General features: G+C 35.6%; 1 protein-coding gene across 2 annotated transcripts in view; it reads right to left on the minus strand.

The window, feature by feature from the left end:
• The window catches only part of LRRC7 (leucine rich repeat containing 7), a 613,767-nt gene that overhangs the window by 16,995 nt on the left and 574,938 nt on the right, over positions 1-21,834 (minus strand). For both annotated transcript variants that reach the window (XM_059884769.1, NM_001192108.2), the window contains one exon: positions 5,224-5,298. In XM_059884769.1, the coding sequence (XP_059740752.1) occupies positions 5,224-5,298 (75 nt within the window). The remainder of the gene's footprint in view (positions 1-5,223; positions 5,299-21,834) is intronic.

Here is a 21,834-nt window from a genome sequence, read left to right on the forward strand (position 1 = left end):
GAAGAATTGATGCCTTTGAACTGTGGTGTTGGAGAAGACTCTTGAGAGTCCCTTGGACTGCAAGGAGATCCAAACAGTCCATCCTAAAGGAGATCAGTCCTGGGTGTTCATTGGAAGGACTGATGTTGAAGCTGAAACTCCAATACTTTGGCCACCTGATGGCGAAGAGCTGACTCATTTGAAAAGACCCTGATACTGGTAAAGATTGAAGGCGAGAGGAGAAGGGGACGACAGAGGATGAGATGGTTGGATTGCATCACCAATTCAATGGATATGAGTTTGAGTAAACTCTGGGAGTTGGTGATGGACAGGGAGGCCTGGGGTGCTGCAGTCCCTGGGGTCGCAAAGAGTCGGACACAACTGAGCGACTGAACTGACTGACTGACTTCATTTTAACCATAACAAAAATGTCTCCTCTGTACTTTTTGTGGCCTTTTTTGGGAAGAAATTATAAAGAATTCAGAGAAATAAACATACCCTAACCCATTCTTAGTGACTTATGATAATAATTATGAATGTGAACAGTTTGGAATAAAGCCAATTAGTTGCTTCCATGAAAGAAATTTCCCTAAGTGTATTTTGTGGAAATAGCTAATTGATGTTGCTGGTCAAGATGGTTGTATGGTTAAGTATGTTGAGAAATGTAAGATTTTTCAGGTTCTTAATATGCTGAGAACATTGTGAAATTCTGAAACAAAGGATAGACTCTGAAGTGGCTCTGAAACTTGAAGAGTAAGGAACTCTTAAAAAAAATATATTTTAAAAGATTCCATTGGGAAACAGTATTCTAAATTGAATAGTACTTTTTGAATTTTGTTTCTTTCTTTTAAAAGATGTTTCTCTTTCTTCCTGAACAGCAAAGCTGTTGGTTATGACTTCTTGCTTCCTACAATGTGCCTGGATCCGGAGGCTTTCCCCTCGATGATCTGGAAAACTAGACCAAAGACTCCAAGTAAGAAATAAGTCTCTCTTATGAGTAAAAGGCATGAGATTTAGTGCATGGAATTCATGACAATAATATGGCGTCTCGAAAGAACTTTGTTTGAGGTTGTTGAATAAGTAAACTTTGAGTAAGATAATACTATTAGCATGACCTACTGGTCATTAAAAGAGGTATCAAACTTCCCCTCAGACAAGGAAGGTTTGATTCAGTGATTGTATATAGATATAGCACTGTATATCTGTATACAACTGACCCAGGCATTCATGGACATTTATTTCATTTAGACTTTTGGGAAATCTAAACTTTCTTTTTCCATTCTGAACTTTGAAAGCTGTAACTCATCATCCTATCCTAGCCCCCATTCCCACTCCAAGCCGTGTCCATGTTTGAATTCTCCAACTCAGTGAGAAACTATAAAGTTTGAGGGTTTTCTTTCTTCATGCTTGGGCTCTCTCTCCTCTCTCATTGTACTCCACACTCACCCATCTGGCATAAGGGTCTCACCTCTGCTCCTGAAGACAGATGCCAGTCTAGCCCATGGGTATTCTTCCCCTGGAGAAGGAAATGGCAACCCACTCCAGTATTGTTGCCTGAGAATTCATAAACAGAGGAGCCTGGCGGGCTACAGTCCACAGGGTTGCAAAGAGCTGGACATGACTGAGAGACTAACATTTTCACTCTCATTTTTATTCTTCCTTCTACTCATCCTCTTTTCTCCTCTCTGTTAAACCTGGAATAACTCCTGCTTCATCAAGATATCATATGCTGTGACCCAATAGCTTACCAATAACTAGTGAAACTTGACATATATTTGTTGAGAGTGGTTTTTCAACTTGTCTGTATGAATTGTAGGGACAAGGTGTTTCAAGATTAGAAAAAAGGGGATTATCTGATTTGTTTGAATTATCATCTCTTTGATTATTATATATTGGTATCTCTGAGAGTTAGCCATAGACCAGGAATATACTTTGGATTATAAATTTCAAAGCTATTGAAATTTTGGAAAAGTAGAACCGGATATCATAAATTAATTATAAATCATTTAATTTCTCTGCTCCTGATGAAGTTAGGCTCTTGTCTTGGGAAGGTGAGAGGGCAGGTGAATGAAGAGGATAGGAATTGACTACTGTGATAGACTAGGATACAATACACAATATACTTACAAGTGGCCTACAACTGTGAGTCATGTTATCAAGTACATTTTTTTTTTTGCAGTCTATTCATCTTTTGGACAGAATAACTATAATTAGTGGATTTTCTATATTTATATTTTAAATTGAAAAATGTATAATTAGGTTGACTTTTATAACTGGAAAGAATATTAGAAAAAAAGAAACTATGATGTTAAACCAACAAATCTGCCACTTCAAAAAATGGTCAAATATTGACAAGTTCACATGGTTCAGTTGAATAACATTTTTTATGGTCCATGCGCTTTCCCTTTTTCTCTCTCACTCTTTTATAATTTGACTTTACAGAAGATGAAGCTGTGAGGGGTCAGGTCCCTTGGCAGAGTGCTCTTTCCTCATGCTACACTGTCTTAAAGCAAAATGACTTACTAAACTTTAGCCAGTATTTGAAGCTAATGAATTATAGTATCTATTCTAGGAAAATGAATAGTAAATGACAGAATAATCATGTGAATATGTTTTAATTAACATCAATCCTTAATGCACACATTTTCATTTAACTCAAATAAGATGCTCATAATACAACAGCAGAATAAGAAGAGAGTTGTGGGTAAAAAGAGTTACAGAAGAAGAAAGAGAGAGCTCTTATATAATAAATTCTGGGCTTGGGGAGGTTTGGGAAAGGTACATCTTTTGCCATTTTATATATATTTTGCTACTTGCTACTGATTTAGATCAAACCCCAAACTGCCCTCACATTAAGGAGGAGCTCATTCATTGATTTTATTCTTTTCTTTTACCTTGATTTTCCAGGTTGTATGCTTTCATTAAAGTTTATAAATAAATTTGCTCCAGTGAGGATATATTCTAATGATCTTGAAGTGACAGATAACTCAATGTTATAAGTTCATTTTTATCCCAGTGTTCTTTAAACCAAGAGCTACAGTATCATTAAGAGATAAAAATATAATTTTCTCTCTTAACATCTGATGTTGGCAATGATTCCAGTTTAGAATTAGTCATTTTTATTTCCTTCAGAAAATATAATTGGCCACTTGTGCTTTTTAACTAGTATGAATGAAACTGTAAATACAGCAATTTATTTGATGAAGGTCTATGTACATTTTTCTTTTACTGAAAATGGACTTTGATTTTATTGTACTAGATACAAATGAGTTCTACAGCAAAAATAAAATGTTACATCCTTGAGACTCTTCTGTGGAGAGAATAGACAACCCAGGGGAAGCTCTTCTGACTTTGATTCCACTTTTAATTCTTTTTTACTTCTTGTGTTAAGAATTAATTTCTCTGTGCACTTTGCTGTTGCTGTATACTTCTCAGGGACTAGAAACACTTACTAAATCCTCATTTCCCCACATATAACTGTTCTAGAATTTCACAGCCAGGAACATATTCTAAACCTGCAACTAGATATCATCTTAATTTGCATTTCATTCTGTAGGATATCTATATCTGTATCTATCTATAGAATATTTTAATACCCATTTAAGTATATTTCTTTTCTCAGTTTAGAGAGAAAAATCTTTCGCCCCGCTCTGTCACAGATGAAGGCAAAGTCTCCAAACTTGTTCCATGCTGTGGGATACTTCTCTATCCAGCCTGGCATTCTAATAGATCAGAGATCTGAGATGAGCTGGCTTCATTTTTTTTTACAGACTCTGACATTTGAAATAATTTGTTCAAAATTCAGTAGAGGAAAAGAACTAGCTATTTCCTTTGTTAAATAGCACCATGTACTAAATGTTAGGTGGTTACATTGTGAGTTTATTCATAGTTGTTTTCCATGGAAATTGATACAATTATTAAACAGTTGAATTTTTAAGTTAGGGGACCTCAGCTATAGTATAAACCACAGTTCATTTTACATATAATGAATGTGAGTTCTGTAGAAATGATATAAAATGCTTAACACCAAAGGGCTAGCTATGCAATTAAAAAATAGAGAACTTTGATAACTAAATGGTAAAGAAAATATTTAGCTTTTATGTGTCTCTTTTGTTTCAATGTCTTAACTCAAAAGGCCATCTACTGATTTGGTCTTTTTTTTTTTTTTTTCATAACATAACACAGTTTTATATATATAATGTACATGTTGTATAATCACACAATATAGATACCAAGAGATGAACAGGTGGATACAAAAGTGTTCATATAACTCACTCTTATGTAATCTACTTCTGCCACTCAACAACATATCACTAACCTCTCTGTATACATAAATAAAAATCTGGCTTGAATGATGGCTCTTAAAAATCTATACAGTGTTTCACTAAAGAAATGCCTTGTCATAAGCTACTTAACCTTTTTCATATTAACTGGATAGTAAGGCTGTTTTCTGTTTGCTATTGTTATAACAGCACTCTGATAGCCATCCCTGTACAAGCAAGTTTGAAAATTGGTTGGTTTGGTCTTCTGTCTACATGAAACTGACATGGACCCTTCGGGTGGTATTTCTACCGTGACATTGCCAGAGGCTAGAGTAATTCATAGTATTTTCAGATAATTATCATTATTGAAAACTTAAGTTTTCATAATCTTTCTAGTTAGTTTAAAATATTTGTGAGAATACGATTCCAAGACAATTTATCTATATAGAGTTTTTACTTTTCTGCAATTCTTTGACAGAGTTCAGTAAATAGAAGGTAGAGGATCACTGCTGAGCTGAGTTGAGTGGGGTCTTTCCATTTTGGTAACTATCTGAGCAGGGAAAGTAGAGAGAAATAAACATGTATTTTATACTATTAAAACAGTAACAAGATTATTGTTGAGAAATTAAATATGAACCAGTCCCTTCTCTCTCATCTAAAGTTACATCAGTACCGTATTTGGGTGCTTCATCCTTCTTACTTACACTTGATAACTATGCATAGATTCTTGTACACATCAATTCTTCTTACATTCCCAAAGTAACACTATTCCTTTAAACAAATATGCAGAATACCTGCCAAGTGCCAGGTACTGAGAATATAGGACTCTACCAGGCTGAATTGCTTTCTGATCTGTCTCTCAACCCCAAAACAGTAAAGGCAAATAAGAAATGTAATAAAAACTTGTTTTCAGTGATTTAACTCAAGTCACTTATTTGTTTCAATATTGGCCTTGGAAAGCATTGCTTTGTATCTGTCTTACCTGAAGGATTTTATCACCAGGCTGTAGCAGGTTGGATGCTGGTCCATCAGGTTGAACCCTAGTAACAAAGATACCCTATAAGTCAGAAGTAACAGAGGTTAGGATTCTATTTGCAAGACCTAGACCTACTTAAAAACTTTTTTCATTTACATAGAAAACAGTGAAAACATTAAAAACAGTTTACATGTAAGGTTCAAAGATTATTATGGTATTTTAAGCAATGCACCTCTAAGTCATTTAAGGAAAATGACATTTTTATTTGCATAAAAAGCTCATATTGTTTTTAAAGTGCACTTAATGATTTAGAAGTTAAATTCATGGCATATTCTTAATTTCTTCCTTAAATAATTTCATATATGGTACTAAATCATCTTTTGTGTAACTTCTGAAGTTGTCTAAAGTTGTTCTTCACTGAAAATGTCTCCTGTTTGACAGGTTGTAAATTCAATATACCCTTTAAAAACCTACTAGAATTACATATAATTCTGGTTTATTTTAATGAATATTACTTCATAAGTTACTGAGAATTTTAAAGGAAAATGAACAAATTAAACATAAGAAAATTACAACACAAATATTAAATACAAAGGTTGCATCTATATAGCTACAAAATTCCTAAATTGATTTAGTTTAAAAAAAAGTCAAATTACCAGTGATAAGAGAACAAACTGTATGACTTCAAAACCTTTATACCATGAAATTTTTGCACCTTCTTTTATGTCTCTGGATATGTTCCAGTGTCTCTGGGTTTATGATCTACAGGAACTTGAATAAAATTTATCCCCTGCTGTTGTGTGAAAATTGTATAAATCTTAATTATGTTAAATTGGTTCATAGTGCTTTTCAAGCATACCGTGTCCTTCTGCTCTTCTGTCTGTTCATTCTGTTAATTTTTGAGAGTTTGATCTTGAAACTCCAACTAAAAATATTAATTTACTTTAAAAATATTGTAATATATAGTAGAACTATATGTAACTTTGCTCTGTATTTACCAAGTTTTCTGTAAATGTTTTATCATATACTCATAATTTAAAAAATTAAAAAATTTAGACAGACTTTATCCAGTCAAGGGAAAAAAATCATTTTATTTATCATGTACACAAAGCAAACATTCATTGCATTTTACCATATACGAGGCCCTGATCACATGGACCACAGCCTTGTCTAACTCAATGAAACTATGAGCCATGATGTGTAGGGCCACCTAAAATGGATGGGTCATGGTTGAGAGTTCTGAAAAAACATGGTCCACTGGAAAAGGGAATGGCAAACCACTTCAGTATTCTTGCCTTGAGAATCCCATCAACAGTATGAAAAGGCAAAATGATAGGACACTGAAAGATGAACTCCCTAGGTCAGTAGGTGCCCAATATGTTTTCTGGAGAACTAACTCCAGAAAGACTGAAGAGGTGGAGCCAAAGCAAAAACAACACCCAGTTTTGGATGTGACTGGTGGTGAAAGTAAAGTCCAATGCTATAAAGAGCAATATTTCATAGGAACTTGGAATGTTAGGTCCATGAATCAGGTAAATTGGAAGTGGTCAAACTGGAGATAGCCAAGACTGAACATGGACATTTTAGGAATAAGTGAACTAAAATGGACTAGAATGAGTGAATTTAACTCAGATGATCATTACATCTACTACTGTGGGCAAGAATACCTTAGAAGAAATGGAGTAACCATCATAGTCAACAAAAGAGTCTGAAATGCAGTACTTAGATGCAATTTCAAAAATGACAGAATGATCTGTGTTCATTTCCAAAGGAAACCATTCAATATCATGGTAATCCAAGTCTACGCCCCAACCAGGAATGCTGAAGAAACTGACATTGAATGGTTCTATGAAGACTTACAAGACCTTCTAGAACTAACACCCAAAGAGATGTCCTTTTCATTTTAGGGGACTGGAATGCAAAAGTAGGAAGTCAAGAAACACCTGGGGTAACAGGCAAATTTGGCCTTGGAGTACAGAATGAAGCAGGGAAAAGGCTAATAGAGTTCTGTGAAGAGAATGCACTGGTTATAGCAAACACCCGCTTCCAACAACACAAGAGAAGACTCTACACACGGACATCACCAGATGGTCAACACCAAAATCAGACTGATTATATTCTTTGCAGCCAAAGATGGAGAAGCGCTATTCAGTCAGCAAAAAAAAGACCTGGAGCTGACTGTGGCTCATATCATGAACTCCTTATTGCCAAATTAAGACTGAAATTGAAGAAAGTATGGAAAACCACTAGACCATTCAGGTATGACCTTAATAAAATCCCTTATGATTATACAGTGGAAGTGACAAATAGATTCAAGGGATTAGATCTTACAGACAGAGTGCCTGAAGAACTATGGACAGAAGTTCATGACATTGTACAAGAGGCAGTGATCAACACCATCCCCAAGAAAAAGAAATGTAAAAAGGTGAAATGGTGTCTGAGGAGGCCTTACAAATACTGAGAAAAGAAAAGACACAAAAGGCAAAGGAAAAAAGGAAAGATATACCCATTTGAATGCACAGATCCAAAGAATAGCAAGGAGAGATAAGAAAGACTTCTTCAGTGATAAATGCAAAGAAATAGAGGAAAACAATATAATGGGAAAGACTAGAGATCTCTTCAGGAAAATTAGAGATACCAAGGGAACATTTAATGCAAAGATGGGCACAATAAAGGACAGAAATGGTATGAACCTAACATAAGCAGAAGATATTAAGAAGAGGTGGCAAGAATACACAGAAGAACTATACAAAGAAGATCTTCATGACCTGGATAACCATGATGGTGTGATCACTAACCTAGAACCAGACATCCTAGAATGTGAAGCAAGTGGGCCTTAGGAAGTATCACTGTGAAAAAAGCTAGTGGAGGTGATGGAATTTCAGTTGAGCTATTTCAAATCTTAAAATATGATGCTGTGAAAGTGCTGCACTCAATATGCCAGCAAATTTGGAAAACTCAGCAATTCCTTTCATGGTAATCTGTGTAAGGTAGTGCTTCAGAAAGGAGTACATCAAGGGTGCATATTGTCACCCTGCTTATTTAACTTATATGCTGAGTACATCATGAGAAATGCCGGGCTGGATGAAGTACCAGCTGGAATCAAGATTGCTGGGAGAAATATCAATAACCTCAGACATGCAGAGGACACCACCCTTATGGCAGAAAGCGAAGAACTAAGGAGCCTCTTGATGAAAGTGAAAGAGAAGAGTGAAAAAGTTAGATTAAAACTCAACATTCAGAAAACTAAGATCATGTATCTGGTCCCATCACTAAACAGCAAATAGATAGGGAAACAATGGAAACAGTGAGACACTTTATTTTTGGGTCTCCAAAATCACTGCAGATGGTGACTGCAGCCATTAAATTAAAAGATTCTTGTTCCTTGGAAGAAAAGCTATTTCCAATCTAGACATATTAAAAAGCAGACACATTACTTTGCCAATAAAGGTCCGTAGCTTCTAGTCAAAGCTATGGTTTTTCCAGTAGTCATATATGGATGTGAGAGTTGGACTATAAAGAAAGCTGAGCACTGAAGAATTGATGCTTTTGAACTATGGTGTTGGAGAAGACTCTTGAGAATCCCTTGGACTGCAAGGATATCCAACCAGTCCATCTTAAAGGAAATCAGTCCTGGATATTCACTGGAAGGACTGATGCTGAAGCTGATACTCCATATTTTGGCCACCTGATGTGAAGAACTGACTCACTCTAAAAGATCCTGATACTGGAAAAGATTGAAGGCTGGTGGATAAGGGGGCGATAAAATATGAGACGGTTGGATGGAATCACTGACTTGACAGATGTGAGTTTGAGTAAGCTCTGGGAGTTGGTGATGGACAAGGAGCCTGGGGTGGTACAGTCCATCAGGTCTCTAAAAGCTGGACAGGACTGAGTGAATGAACTGAACTGAACTGAGGCCTGATTGCTGGTATTATAAAGGTACATTGAATATAATTTTTGGCCTCAGTGAGCACACTATATAGTAGAAGAAAAGTTAAGAAAACCAGTAAGTATAATGCAGTGTGACAGGTGTTAAATAGAGGGATAATAAATTATTTAAAAAGCTGAATTCAGCTTATCCTTAGTGTGTTGGGGCTTCTAATTATGATAGAAATATAATAGATTTAAATATTTAAAATATTGCATCCATATTAACCTTAAAGTTTGAAGCTTTCAAAAAGAGGAGCTATCTGGAAACTGATCATAAATGAAAATTAAAGGGTCCACACAGATAAGGAGAGGAAAGATATTCCACATAGAAGGGATGGCATATACACAAGTGCATGCCTTTTATTTATTTATTTTTTTGCATGCCTTTTATGTTAAGGAGGCTGCAAGTAGTTCTATTATGACTGCAGTGGTTGTGGAAGGGTTCAAGTTGGTTGGGTTGGGAGTATGAGAGAAGAACCCATCAACCCCTCAAATTAAGTAGGTGCCAGGGGGCCTTTAATGGACATCCTTATCGGTTTGGGGAGCTACTGAAGTATTTGAAGTATGATGAGAAAATTTTAATTAATATCCTAAGAATAGCATTTGTCCTAAGAATGGACAAACAAAACGTGTATATTCAGTGGAATATTATTCGACAGTGGAAAGAAATGAAGGGCTGACATCAATGAACTTGAAAACAATGCTAAGTGAAATAAGCCATTCACAAAAGACCACATATTGTATGATTCCATTTATGTGAAATGTCAAGAAGAGGCAGATGCACAGAAATAGAAAGCAGATTAGTGTTTGCTGGAGGCTGGGAAGCAGGGGGCTGAGGAGCGACTGTTAATGTGTACAGATTTTATTTAAGGTAATAAAAGGATTCTGAAATTAGATAGTGGTGATGATTGCACAACTCTGTGACTATACTTATAAATCACTTGACTGTACATTTCAAAAGGGTGAATTTTATGTTGTATGAATTGTATATCAATATTGCTCTTATTATTTTTAAATTACAAAAATAATTTTTATTAAAATAAGTATTAATAGAAGATAATATTATAATGGCTTTGCTTGTTATTCAGAAAATTATCTCTCTTGCTAATCTGTAGACTTAATGACTCACTTAAACCCATAACTTTGTGTGTATGTGTGTATGTAAGTGGTTTAACAAGCAGGCCCTAATTAAAATATTTCCATGTTTTTACTTTAGCAATTCAGATCTTTATGAGACATTAAGGCTTTTGAGTGATTTTTATCTTCTGATTTTAACTCATTTTCTTTTCCATTCAAAGATGAAACTCTAGATAGGCATTACATTTTTAGAAAAGTGCATAACTTTAACCAGTAATTTGACTTCTAGAACTTAGGTTAAGGAAATAACTGGATAAGTATGCAACAAGGATTTACCAATATATTCATTATGATATTATTTGTAATAAAAAAATTAGAAACCACACCAAAATATCTAACAATAGGAGATAGATTAAATAAATTATGGTAAATCTATTTAATAGAATGATATGTGGTCATTACAAATGAAGTCCTTAGGTGACAGATACAGAAGTATACTGGTGCTTAGCAAAAACAAGCAAGTTATAAAACATGTGTGGCATAATACTTTTTTCAGTGAAACATGTTTAAATGTATATGTTTGTGGAAAACTGTCTGGAAGGATATACTTCTAAACTTAGCAGTGGCTGTACTGGGTAATGAGACATCATATATATGTGTAAATATGTGTGTATATATATACATACATATTATAGATGTGTATATATGATGTTACATTACCTAGTACAACCACTGTTAATGTTTAGAGGTATACCCTTACATATATATATATATATATATATATATATATATGTAATATATATATCGGAGAAGGCAATGGCACCCCACTCCAGTACTCTTGCCTGGAAAATCCCATGGATGGAGGAGCCTGGTAGGCTGCAGTCCATGGGGTCGCTAAGAGTCGGACACGACTGAGTGACTTCACTTTCACTTTTCACTTTCATGCACTAGAAAAGGAAACGGCAACCCACTCCAGTGTTCTTGCCTGGAGAATCCCAGGGACGGGGGAGCCTGGTGGGCTGCCGTCTATGGGGTTGCACAGAGTCGGACACGACTGAAGTGACTTACAGTACAGTACAGTAATATATATATATATTTCTCTTTATTTTTGCTTATCTGCACTTTCTAATTTTCTTATTTTTCTACAATAATTAGACACTACTTATAAGAAAAATAAGGTACTACAATTTTAAGAAAACAGTAATAAAAACTTAAAAAACTTTAAGTTTATGGTGTCACAATTCGGTGTCGTGTCCAAACAGCTAGCTGCTTTGGTCAGTTCAGTTGTACAAATGCTCAATCCACAAGGAAAAAGAAAACAGGTTGTTTGAAAGGGACAGTTAAATAAAACATAACGACTAATCCACTAGACCAGTGAATGGCATTGGTTGCAAAAACAAATATAATTCTTACAGTCCTTTTCCTACTGAGCACATAACTCTCATTCTCCATCAATCCAGGAGAGTGTGTGAGTACTCAGTTTCCTTGGTGGTTCCCTCTTTTTGCTGTTGAGTGCACTGTACAACAGACAGAATGACATTATTGCCCAAAATAAGGACCTGCATCTCTGGATGCTGAAGGTGAAGCTGCTTTTACTATTATATTTTGTCCCAGCAGTCAAAGTCTTTGCTCCCTAGTTAATTTTGATTGCCTTTTTCCAGCTCATTGTACAGGAACGGTTTTAATAATGTTTGTGTGAATCCAGACCGTAGGAGCAGAATTGTGACCATCATATCTGCAATGCTGGGAGGAACCAGCAATACCCTACAACCGGACTGCCAGAAGAATACAAATGTCATGTCTGTGGCAAGTTTAATTTCATTCATCACAAAGCTCTGCAGAACTCAGCCACTGTTCTGAAGACTTGCTTTGAAGCTTACTTTTATGGTGGCCTGAGTCTTCCTAAGTATTTATTGCTGTTTTCTAAAGCTTTAATAGTTCTTTTCAATTAATTTTTTTTTTACCAACTATGAAATTGCTACTGTCATTGATATAGTTTCCTTTTTTCTGTATATACATATATCCTATCAGCCTGCATATTGCCTCATTAGTCAAAACAGATAGCAATGAGTGTCATGTTTGATAATGGTGTGCAGCATTCATTATTTTTGGAGGTGGAATGTTTCCCCAAAGACTGCTTGGAAAGGCCAGTGCCCTGATTTTCCACTGTATTTACGTATATAAACACTGTCATATGAAAGAGAGCAAATAATTCTGAGCTCATTTTATGGTCTCTGTTATGATGAATATAGATGAGAAATATGAAAACTTTGACACTGTTTTGAAAAAGTTCTTTGTAGCAGTGTGTCACCCTTTCAACAAATTCATTATGTTCTGAGATTTCAAAGAATACTTTGACACTGACAGATATCGGTGAAGAATCACCAAACTATTTGTATTCTTAAAATTAGAGCAATAACTTCCCACTGATTGGTAAAGAGCCATCTCCTAAATTCCAAGTGCAGTAAGCACTTGTATGTATCTTGTATGTATCAAAGATCCAAATCATGGCATATGACCAATTTTATAATTCTTTGGACAAGATCTTAAAATATTTATTTCTTTTAATGCTTAGCAGAGTGCTAAATGTGGATCAGACTATCATGCAATACCTCCAAACTAGTGAAACAACCTATAAACCTAAGTCTATATACCTATTTGCTATATACCTATAGCAAATCTATTTTGCCCAAATAAGGAAAATATCTCAGTAACTGTTTTTCAATGAGTAGTGTGTATTAGGTATTTTTGCTGCTATTATAATAAGTTATCACAAGCTTAGTGGCTTAAAACATCACAAATTTATTATCTGACAGTTCTTTAAGTTAGACATTTAACTCAGTTCTCAGTGGGCTGCAACAAAGGTGTTGGCTGCAGGTGTGTGTGTTCAGTTGTGTACAACTCTTTGCGACCCATTGCTGGCCAGGCTCCTCTGTCCATGGAATTCTCCAGGCAAGAACACTGGAGTGGGTAGCCATTCCTTTCTCCAGGGGATTTTCCCAAGCCAGGAATCCCGGGTCTCCTGCATTGCAGGCAGATTCTTTACTCTCTGGGCCACCAAGGAAGCCTGTAACAGTGGTTTATACCTCATAGTTACTAGATTGAGTGAATACATATAAAATACTTAAAGTAGTGGACGGCATTCAGTATGGGGTCAATAAATGTGGTTATAATTATTGAAAATTTGAAGACTGAGCTACAGTCCAGTGTCTTTTTATCCAGCAAAGCCCACTTTAAGAGACTTCTGAGTCTCCCAACTGTACTAGATTTACTGACAGGAAATTCTTCTTTACTCTTAGTCTTGGAGTGTACTGAAAGACATTTGTTATCTTTCCCTCAAATTCCCAACTGATAAGAGGGAATATAACAACTTTTACTGACCCCATACTGAGTGCCATCTTTATTTAGGGAAGGGGATGGCAAGAGGGCTGGAAAGTCTTTCCTATATCATCTGTGGTTTCCTCGTGGTGGCTCTCAGCGATAATGGCTCCAACTATTGTTTTACTCTTAATAGTGGACATAGGTCCCAACAAGAGGGTTTTCTGATGGTCCTTAAGAACATTTAGAGGTTATCTCCTTTGGCCGCTCCAAGTCAATAGAGCATCAGATCTGCAACAGTGGCCGAGTCTAGTTATTGGCTAATGGCTTATCTGAGTGTGTTTTTCTAATATTTTGCACCTCATGTTCAGCTCATGTTCTTTAGTGACTCAGCAGCACAATGGTTTTCCCTCAGTACCACCTCTAGAGGGCATCTTGCAGCAGAGCAACAGTATCGCCACTGCTGCTGCTGCTGCTGTCGCTTCAGTCGTATCCGACTCTGTGCGACCCCATAGACGGCAGCCCACCAGGCTCCCCCGTCCCTGGGATTCTCCAGGCAAGAACACTGGAGTGGGTTGCCATTTCCTTCTCCAATACAGGAAAGTGAAAAGTGAAAGTGAAGTCGCTCAGTCTTGTCCGACTCTTAGCGACCCCATGGACTGCAGCCTACCAGGCTCCTCCCTCCGTCCATGGGATTTTCCAGGCAAGAGTACTGGAGTGGGGTGCCATTGCCTTCTCGCAGTCCTGTCCAAATAAGTCTTTTCTCCTATCAAACACCAATATCTAAGTGTGCTTGAGACAGACACAGATCCAATGGACTCAGGGATCACAGAGGAACCCCGCCAGCACGACCTGTTGCAATTTCATATTCCTACCCCAGTTTTTGAACCAGTTTTCATATAAGTTTATAAATGGTTTTTCCAAAAGTACCCATAATGGGCTTTTTAAAAGTTTTGCTTTTCACAAGTAATTTTGAAAAAAGATGGGTATGGAAGGTTTTTCATAGTGTTAAGATCTGACCTTGTCTTATTGGTTACCTAGCCTGCACACCACTGGACATAAACCCTGAAGGACTCAGGAAGTGAGTCTACAAGGCTAACATTTAACATTCTAACTTTAGAGGAGAAAGGAACTTTATATGACCGTTTAATGATGAAGGTGAATGACTGTGACAGTCTCAGCTATTGTAAATGTAGACACCAAAATAGAACTTGTCTTAAGGGAACTGCAACATCAGTTTGTGAAATATGCTTTTCTTTAAAATTCTGAAAAAAACTTGGCTGTAGCTGATGCTAAGAAATTGGTTTCTAGGAAGGCCATACGTCAGATAAAAATTGCATACTATAGCAATTATAATTTAGAACATATTGGTTATATATTATAAAATATGATATTTTATGCTTTCATATAACTATAAAAGTTCAGACAGTGTTTCTGGAGGAAAAAAATGACTCATAGAAATAGTAAACATAGCCATTGATTCAGTAGCTTGTAAAGTGCAACTTTTTGGGGGGTCAAATATTGGCAATTTTTTTTTTCATAAATTGGGCAATATTAATATTAAGCTATGATATGGCTCAAAGGAGCAGCATGACAAATACACAGTAGACTGTGTTTATTTAATCCCTGTGATTATTAGACCACTTGACATATCAAAAATAAAGATATTATCAATAATTTTACTCTAAGAGTCAAAAGTGTGAAAAAAAATATTGTAAGGTTAATTGCTGAAAGTCAAATCTTGAGCTCTGAACAGTTTCCTAGCTTAATAATTGAAGACTTTGTATGCAGCAAGAGAAGAGATTTATCCAGTGATCATTAGAAACTAAAGAAGAGGAGAGAGAAAGAGAAGAGAGGGAAGGAAAGGAAAGAAAAAAAAATAAGAGGGCATTGGCAGCTGAATATGATGCTCCAGTGTATGACTGAACTTTAGCTGACAAAACAATGAATATGAAATCCATAAATAATGAACAGAAAGAAAGTTGCTTTAGAAACCTAAAATAATTGAGCCTCAAAAGACAGAGATTACAAATTATACAACTGATCAAAGTTCTCTAAAAACATCACAAAAATCTTATCCACAGATTTTAAAGAAATTCAAAACTGTCTTTCATGAACTTTTATATAAAGAAATATTAAAATAAAAATCACATATTTATTAATAATCCATTGGTGCAACAGGGGACTATTAAAACCCATAGAAACTGGTTATGTGATTATAGATAGTAACAATATAACGGAGCAATCCTAACAGAAAAAATACATTTTCATCATTCTTTTATGTCACTGTAAAGATTTATTTAGTAGCCAAAAAGAAAAATGTATATAGATATACAGTTTTCAAGATACTGCCCTTATGACTTGATAATAGCAGCCCAAAAGCTTATTTCCTTTTATCTGCGATTCCTGTTAGAAATGACAAATTGGCTACTAAAAAATTGAATTTTTTAAATAGTTTGATGCTGATTATCATGCAGTATTCTCTTTTGGGGAATCTGAATGTAAGAGTTAAAATTATGTTTGGCTTTGCTGACTTTATATGGGCATACCTTGTTTTACTGTACTTCACTTTACTGTACTTTGCAGATACTGCATTTTTTTAAACAAATTGAAGGTTTGTGGCAACTTTCTGTTAAGCAAGTCTGTTGGTGCCATTTCTCCAACAGCATCTGCTTACTTCAATGTTTCTGTGTCACATTTTGGTAAGTCTCGCAATATTTTATTCTGTTTGTAGTCTGTGATCAGTGATCATTGATGTTACTCATTGAAGACTTAGATACTCTTTTTTTTAAAATATGCTTTTGCATTATGGTTTATCATGAGATATTGAATATAGTTCCCTGTGCTACACAGCAGGACCTTGTTTATCCATTCTATACATAAAAGCTTGCATCTGCTAACTCCAACCTCCCATTCCATTTCTTCACTCACTATAAAAAAAAGGCAATAAAGTGTTTTTACCATCTGAGCCACCAGGGAATCCCCTGGCAATAAAGTATTTTTGAATTAAGGCATCTATATTATTTTTAGACATAATGCTATTGCACACTTAAAAGAATACATTATAGTATAAATGTAACTTTTAACGGTATTTGGAAACCAAAAATTCTGTGGGGCTTGCTTCATTGCAATATTCATTGTATTGCAGTGGTCTGGAACCAAACTTTAATATCCTGGAGGTATTCCTGTAGGAATTATAATTGTAATTTTTCTTTAATTGATTGTTACAGTATTCCAATTATTACCTAAAAATTAAAAATCTCTGGGAGTCTCTCTATTGTGACCTAAACTATCTTTTTATTTCTGTTTATTTCTTGGTAAAATTCTTAAGCTTAAAAAAAGAATCTTCTTTCATTTGATTTTCACATTTTCTTTTAAGAGATCACACTCTTTTACATACTGTTTTTCCAGATTTCTTGCCTATTTGGGAAAAACAGGTGAAATATTTTCCATTTCTTTTATTTTATGACTTCTTTAAACTTTAAAGCCTGTATTTAATATGAGACCTTAACTTGCGGTGAATAGTTGGGTCACTGAGTTTCATACAATTTACTGATTCTGTCAGAGCTCCTACTGGCTTTTCTTCTCAGCTTTATATATAGCATAAAATAGTAGAAGCAATTAAAACCAAGAGTGAGTAACTGTAGGTGGCTGTGGATTCTCCTTCTTCGTTATTCCTAAAATAGTATCAATAATCAGCTTTCTGATTATCATCCCTGCGAGCTTCCCCAAAGCCCCTTCAATTGTCAAATTTTTTGACATTATACCATTTCAAAATAATGGATTGAGAAGTGAAAAATTCACTAAAGTCTTTTTTGTCACTTATGCTAAAATAAGGTTTCTAAAGTGAAAAATTGTTCTCTTGTGAGCTACATTCAGTCAAACTATGATTCTTTTAGATAAAATATGGCTTTATGTAGAGTAGACCATGCTGGAGTGTTGCTTAGAGCTGGCAGTGAAATCAGGAGGTCAAAAGGCCAGTGACAAATGTCTCGTAGGCTCTACAGTTGTGGATTTCTGATACACTGACTGACAAAGTGCATCGGCAGTGTGAGGCAGAGAGAAAAGGAAGCTTCTTTTTTTTAAAAAAATTACTTTTTAGTCTCTATATTTCTATATTATTTAATTTTTATAGTGACAGTGTTTTCATTTATTACCTGTATAATTTTTCTGAGGTTTAAGTTAAAGTAAAAAGACTGCAGTTGTACACATCTGAGACTAAGACTGTATTATGATTGTATTTATTAATTTTATGGAAAGAAAACACCAGTTTTAGTAATTATAAAATATGTACAAAACTTCAACATTCCTGAAAGATACAACTCAAGTCACAACTGAATTATCAATGTAATTGGATACTTTAATATAAAGGAAAAGACTGACTGGGCAGTGTGTGCTCAGTTGTGCCCGACTCTGCAACCCCATGGACTGTAGCCTGCTAGGCTCCTCTGTCCATGGAATTTTCCAGGCAGAAATACTGGAATGGGTTGCTATTTCCTTCTCCAGGAAAAGCTTAGCTGGTTTGCAAAAAGTATGTAAACCATGAAAGAAAAAAAGCATTTAAAAATATACAACAAATGCTTAAGAGCCTTTCTATTTCAAGTTATCCTGGTAATAAAGATCATGTAAAAATAATGAATGTGTGAATTTTGAAGATTGTAAGTAATATGTGTTTACTTTTTAAAAATTCAAAGTTTAAACCTATTGGTTAGAATTTTGTTGTATATTTTTAAGTTAATTATGATTTAAAAGGATGACTATGTTGTCCAGAGTAAAAGCACTGAGAATGCCCTAGTTCACAATCAGTAGAAGATACCTAAGTGAAAGTGGCTCTCAATTGTTTGTCTCTTTGGTGACCCTCACATTGTGTCTCAGAGATGGACACCTTCAGAGAACTGAAGCTGCTCCCAGCTGGTGTGTGCAAGTTATACAAAACCCAGTATACTACAGGGTTTTCTTGCAGTATGCTGCTGCTAGGTCGCTTCAGTTGTGTCCGACTCTGTGCGACCCCATAGATGGCAGCCCGCCAGGCTCAGCCATCCCTGGGATTCTCCAGGCAAGAACACCGGAGTGGGTTGGTATTTCCTTCTCCAATGCATGAAAGTGAAAGGTGAAAGTGAAGTTGCTCAGTCCTTCTGACTCTTAGCGACCCCATGGACTGCAGCCTACCAGGCTCCTCCGTCCATGGGATTTTCCAAGCAAGAGTACTGGAGTGGGGTGCCATTGCCTTCTCCATCTTGCAGTATAGGAATAAGCAAATCTTGTACCTTAGTGGAGGTATCCTACTAAATTAGTCATTCAAAGTCGAGGTAGAAACCATTTTTTAAAAAGCAGAGGACAGGATGAATATATGATTTTTCTCTCAATAAAAAATAAATCTTGGTATAGCTCAATAAACAAAGAGAAACACAAATTTAAGATATGATTCTTCTTTAACCATTTTAATGTATAGTCCAACACTTCCTATTTTCTATTAGTAAATGTCATTGGAGGTTAAATGATAGTGCCTTGTTATTGGAATGTGGTTTGTCTATGGTGATGGGGTTTGACCCAGTCGGTTTCAAATATAGGAAATAATTTCTACTCCTTTATATTTAAAAATAGAATTGGTTACTAAGACCATGTATAGCTATGCTAATTATATTATAAAGATAATAGACAAATAAAATCTTACTTGTAATTTTGTACCTTATGCGATAATCCTAAACTGTTATTACGTGCTCACTGCTTAATGTAACTGTGGATTTATTAACAATTTATGTATTTTGGGGGCTTCTCTGGTAGTCCAGTGGTCAAGAATCCACTTTTCAATGGAAGGGACACTGGTTTGATTCCTGGTCTGGGAAGATCCCACATGCCGCGGAGCAACTAAGCCTGTGAGACGCAACTGCTGAGCCCACGCTATGCAACCACTGAAGCCCACATGCCTAGAGCCTGTGCTCTGCCATAAGAGAAGCTACTGCAATGAGAATCCTGAGCACTGCAGCTAGAGAGTAGCCCCCGCTTGCAGCAACTAGAGAAAAGCCCGTGTGTAGTAATGAAGACCCACCACAGGCAAAAAACAAAAGAAATAAACCCCCAAACCTCATAATATATATTTTGAAAATATAGATACTTACATATATGTGTGTGTATGTGTATATATATATATACATGTATTTATATATATACATTTTAAAATAACACAATCTAAAAATTCTGATCTAGTAGTCCAACTTTCCAGCAGAGTTCTGGGACCTTCAGGTCAACTTGGTGTCTGGAAATCTATAATCATCTCTTTATGGCTTTCTTTCAACTCATTCAAAAGATCTTAGGGAAAACTTAAGTTGGAACTTACAGAACTTAAGAATCAACTCTGTTTTCTCATGATTTTCTTTACACACCCAAAAGAGAAAAATGACACGATAAGTGTTTTGCAGTTACTTGTGTTTTCTTTTTAGTTTTAGATTTCTTTGATCATACCTATTTCTACCTGATTTTTTTTTCCCACCTAAGTGTGCTCACACCAAATTTCCCTGCTCCTTGTGTATTATTTTGTGAACCACTTTCTTTAGCTATCAAAGAACAGAAGAGATTTGGTTCAATTAGTGATTACTATCTCTAGGAGAGTCTAAGACTATATTTGTGGGATATAGCAGTCTTTTTTTTTTTTTAAAGATTAATCTGAAAAATTACAAGGATTTAAAAGCAGATTTAATGGGTCTTGTTGAAAAAATACAACACAACAAATTTCAGGATCCATACTGAAGTATCAAGTTGCTTTGGCAATCCCTCTCAGATGCCATGGTTGAAAGCACTCAGGCTCTAGGGAAGTAATTCTCATAGATTAAAGCATATCAGAATTACTGGTACTGAAGTACTTTCAGTTTGAAAGATGAAAAACATCCATTATTTTCATAATGGTATAATGGACACTTTTGGGGACCTGCCCAGATGTCCTTGATAAGGTTGGTGCTCTCACTCTGCAGATGCTGCTGATAGCTCACATCTAACACTTCTTTTGAAAATTACCCTCAGCCTGGAGCTTCCTTACTGAGAAATGCTGGGTAGGTCATGCTCCTTCCCACGTAGTCAATGACTGATGATGCTGTTTAGTCGCTAAGTTGTGTTTGGCTCTTTTGCGACCCCATGGACCGTAGCCTGCCAGGCTCCTCTGTCCATAGGATTTCCCAGGCAAGAATACTGGAGTGGGTTGCCATTTCCTCCTCCCAACCCAGGGATCTTCCCGATCCAGAGATCAAACCCACATCTCTTGCATTGGCAGGCAGATTCTTTACCACTGAGCTACTTATGAAGCCCTCAATGACTGATACTAGGGTACAAAAGGCTGTTTCCTTCCTTAGGGTGAGACAACTCTGTGGTACCCTATTTTTTAAATTCAATTTTTAAAATTTAATTAAAATTTCCACTAAATCCATATCTTTGCCCAGTTTCTTCACCTGCCCTACTGCATCCCTCATTCTCATATAGATTTCACCTAACAGCAATTCTTCAATTAACTTGCACAAAAATCTCCATCTCTGGTTCTGCATCTTGAGGATCTGATTTTAGAAAAATATAAACTACAAAAATTAAAGCTCTACAGTATCTCCTTGCCTGGAAGGTATATGCAGATTCTATATTTTGCTTACTAGTGATTCTTTGGAAGCCAGTATCAGGCTCCCACGCATATAGCAACTTTGGAGGTGGATTGGAGGAAAAATGGATAATACTGTTATTAAATACATGCTATTGAGATACATCTCAAATGTTAGATGGGTAAATTTTTAAAAGTTAAACAATAGTGCTACAGGAAGAGACATGGAAGATTACTTTTTACTTTGTTTTTATTTTATTTCTATTAATCTGACTTCATAATATTTTCAAGATTCTAGTTAGTTATAACATCTTCAAGCAGAAATTAGAAATACTATCGGAGTTGCTGGAATACCATTTACAACTTGTGGTGTAAATTTATAAATGGAATATGAAAGATTTCACACATTTCTCAAAGATCTTTTGGACCCTCAGTAATAAGCTTTCTCTAATTGATGGACCTGTTAATTCTTATTAGTTATTACATAAGATATTATTTATGAACTAATTTTAAGTATTTTCATATTTTGATTGAAAAGTCTCTGATGTTTTTCCAAAAATTGAAACAAACTTAAAAAGTCTCAAGTCCTTTCCCATACCATTTCTGCCTCCTTACTGAGCATATTTTGTTCCATGCTAAATAGCTGACATTATGCAGCAGACAAAACATAGATAACATTTAACTCTAGCAACTAATATAACTGGTTATGTACT

This window comes from Bos taurus, chromosome 3 (assembly GCF_002263795.3).
Source record: "Bos taurus isolate L1 Dominette 01449 registration number 42190680 breed Hereford chromosome 3, ARS-UCD2.0, whole genome shotgun sequence".
Classification (NCBI taxonomy): Eukaryota; Metazoa; Chordata; class Mammalia; order Artiodactyla; family Bovidae; genus Bos; species Bos taurus.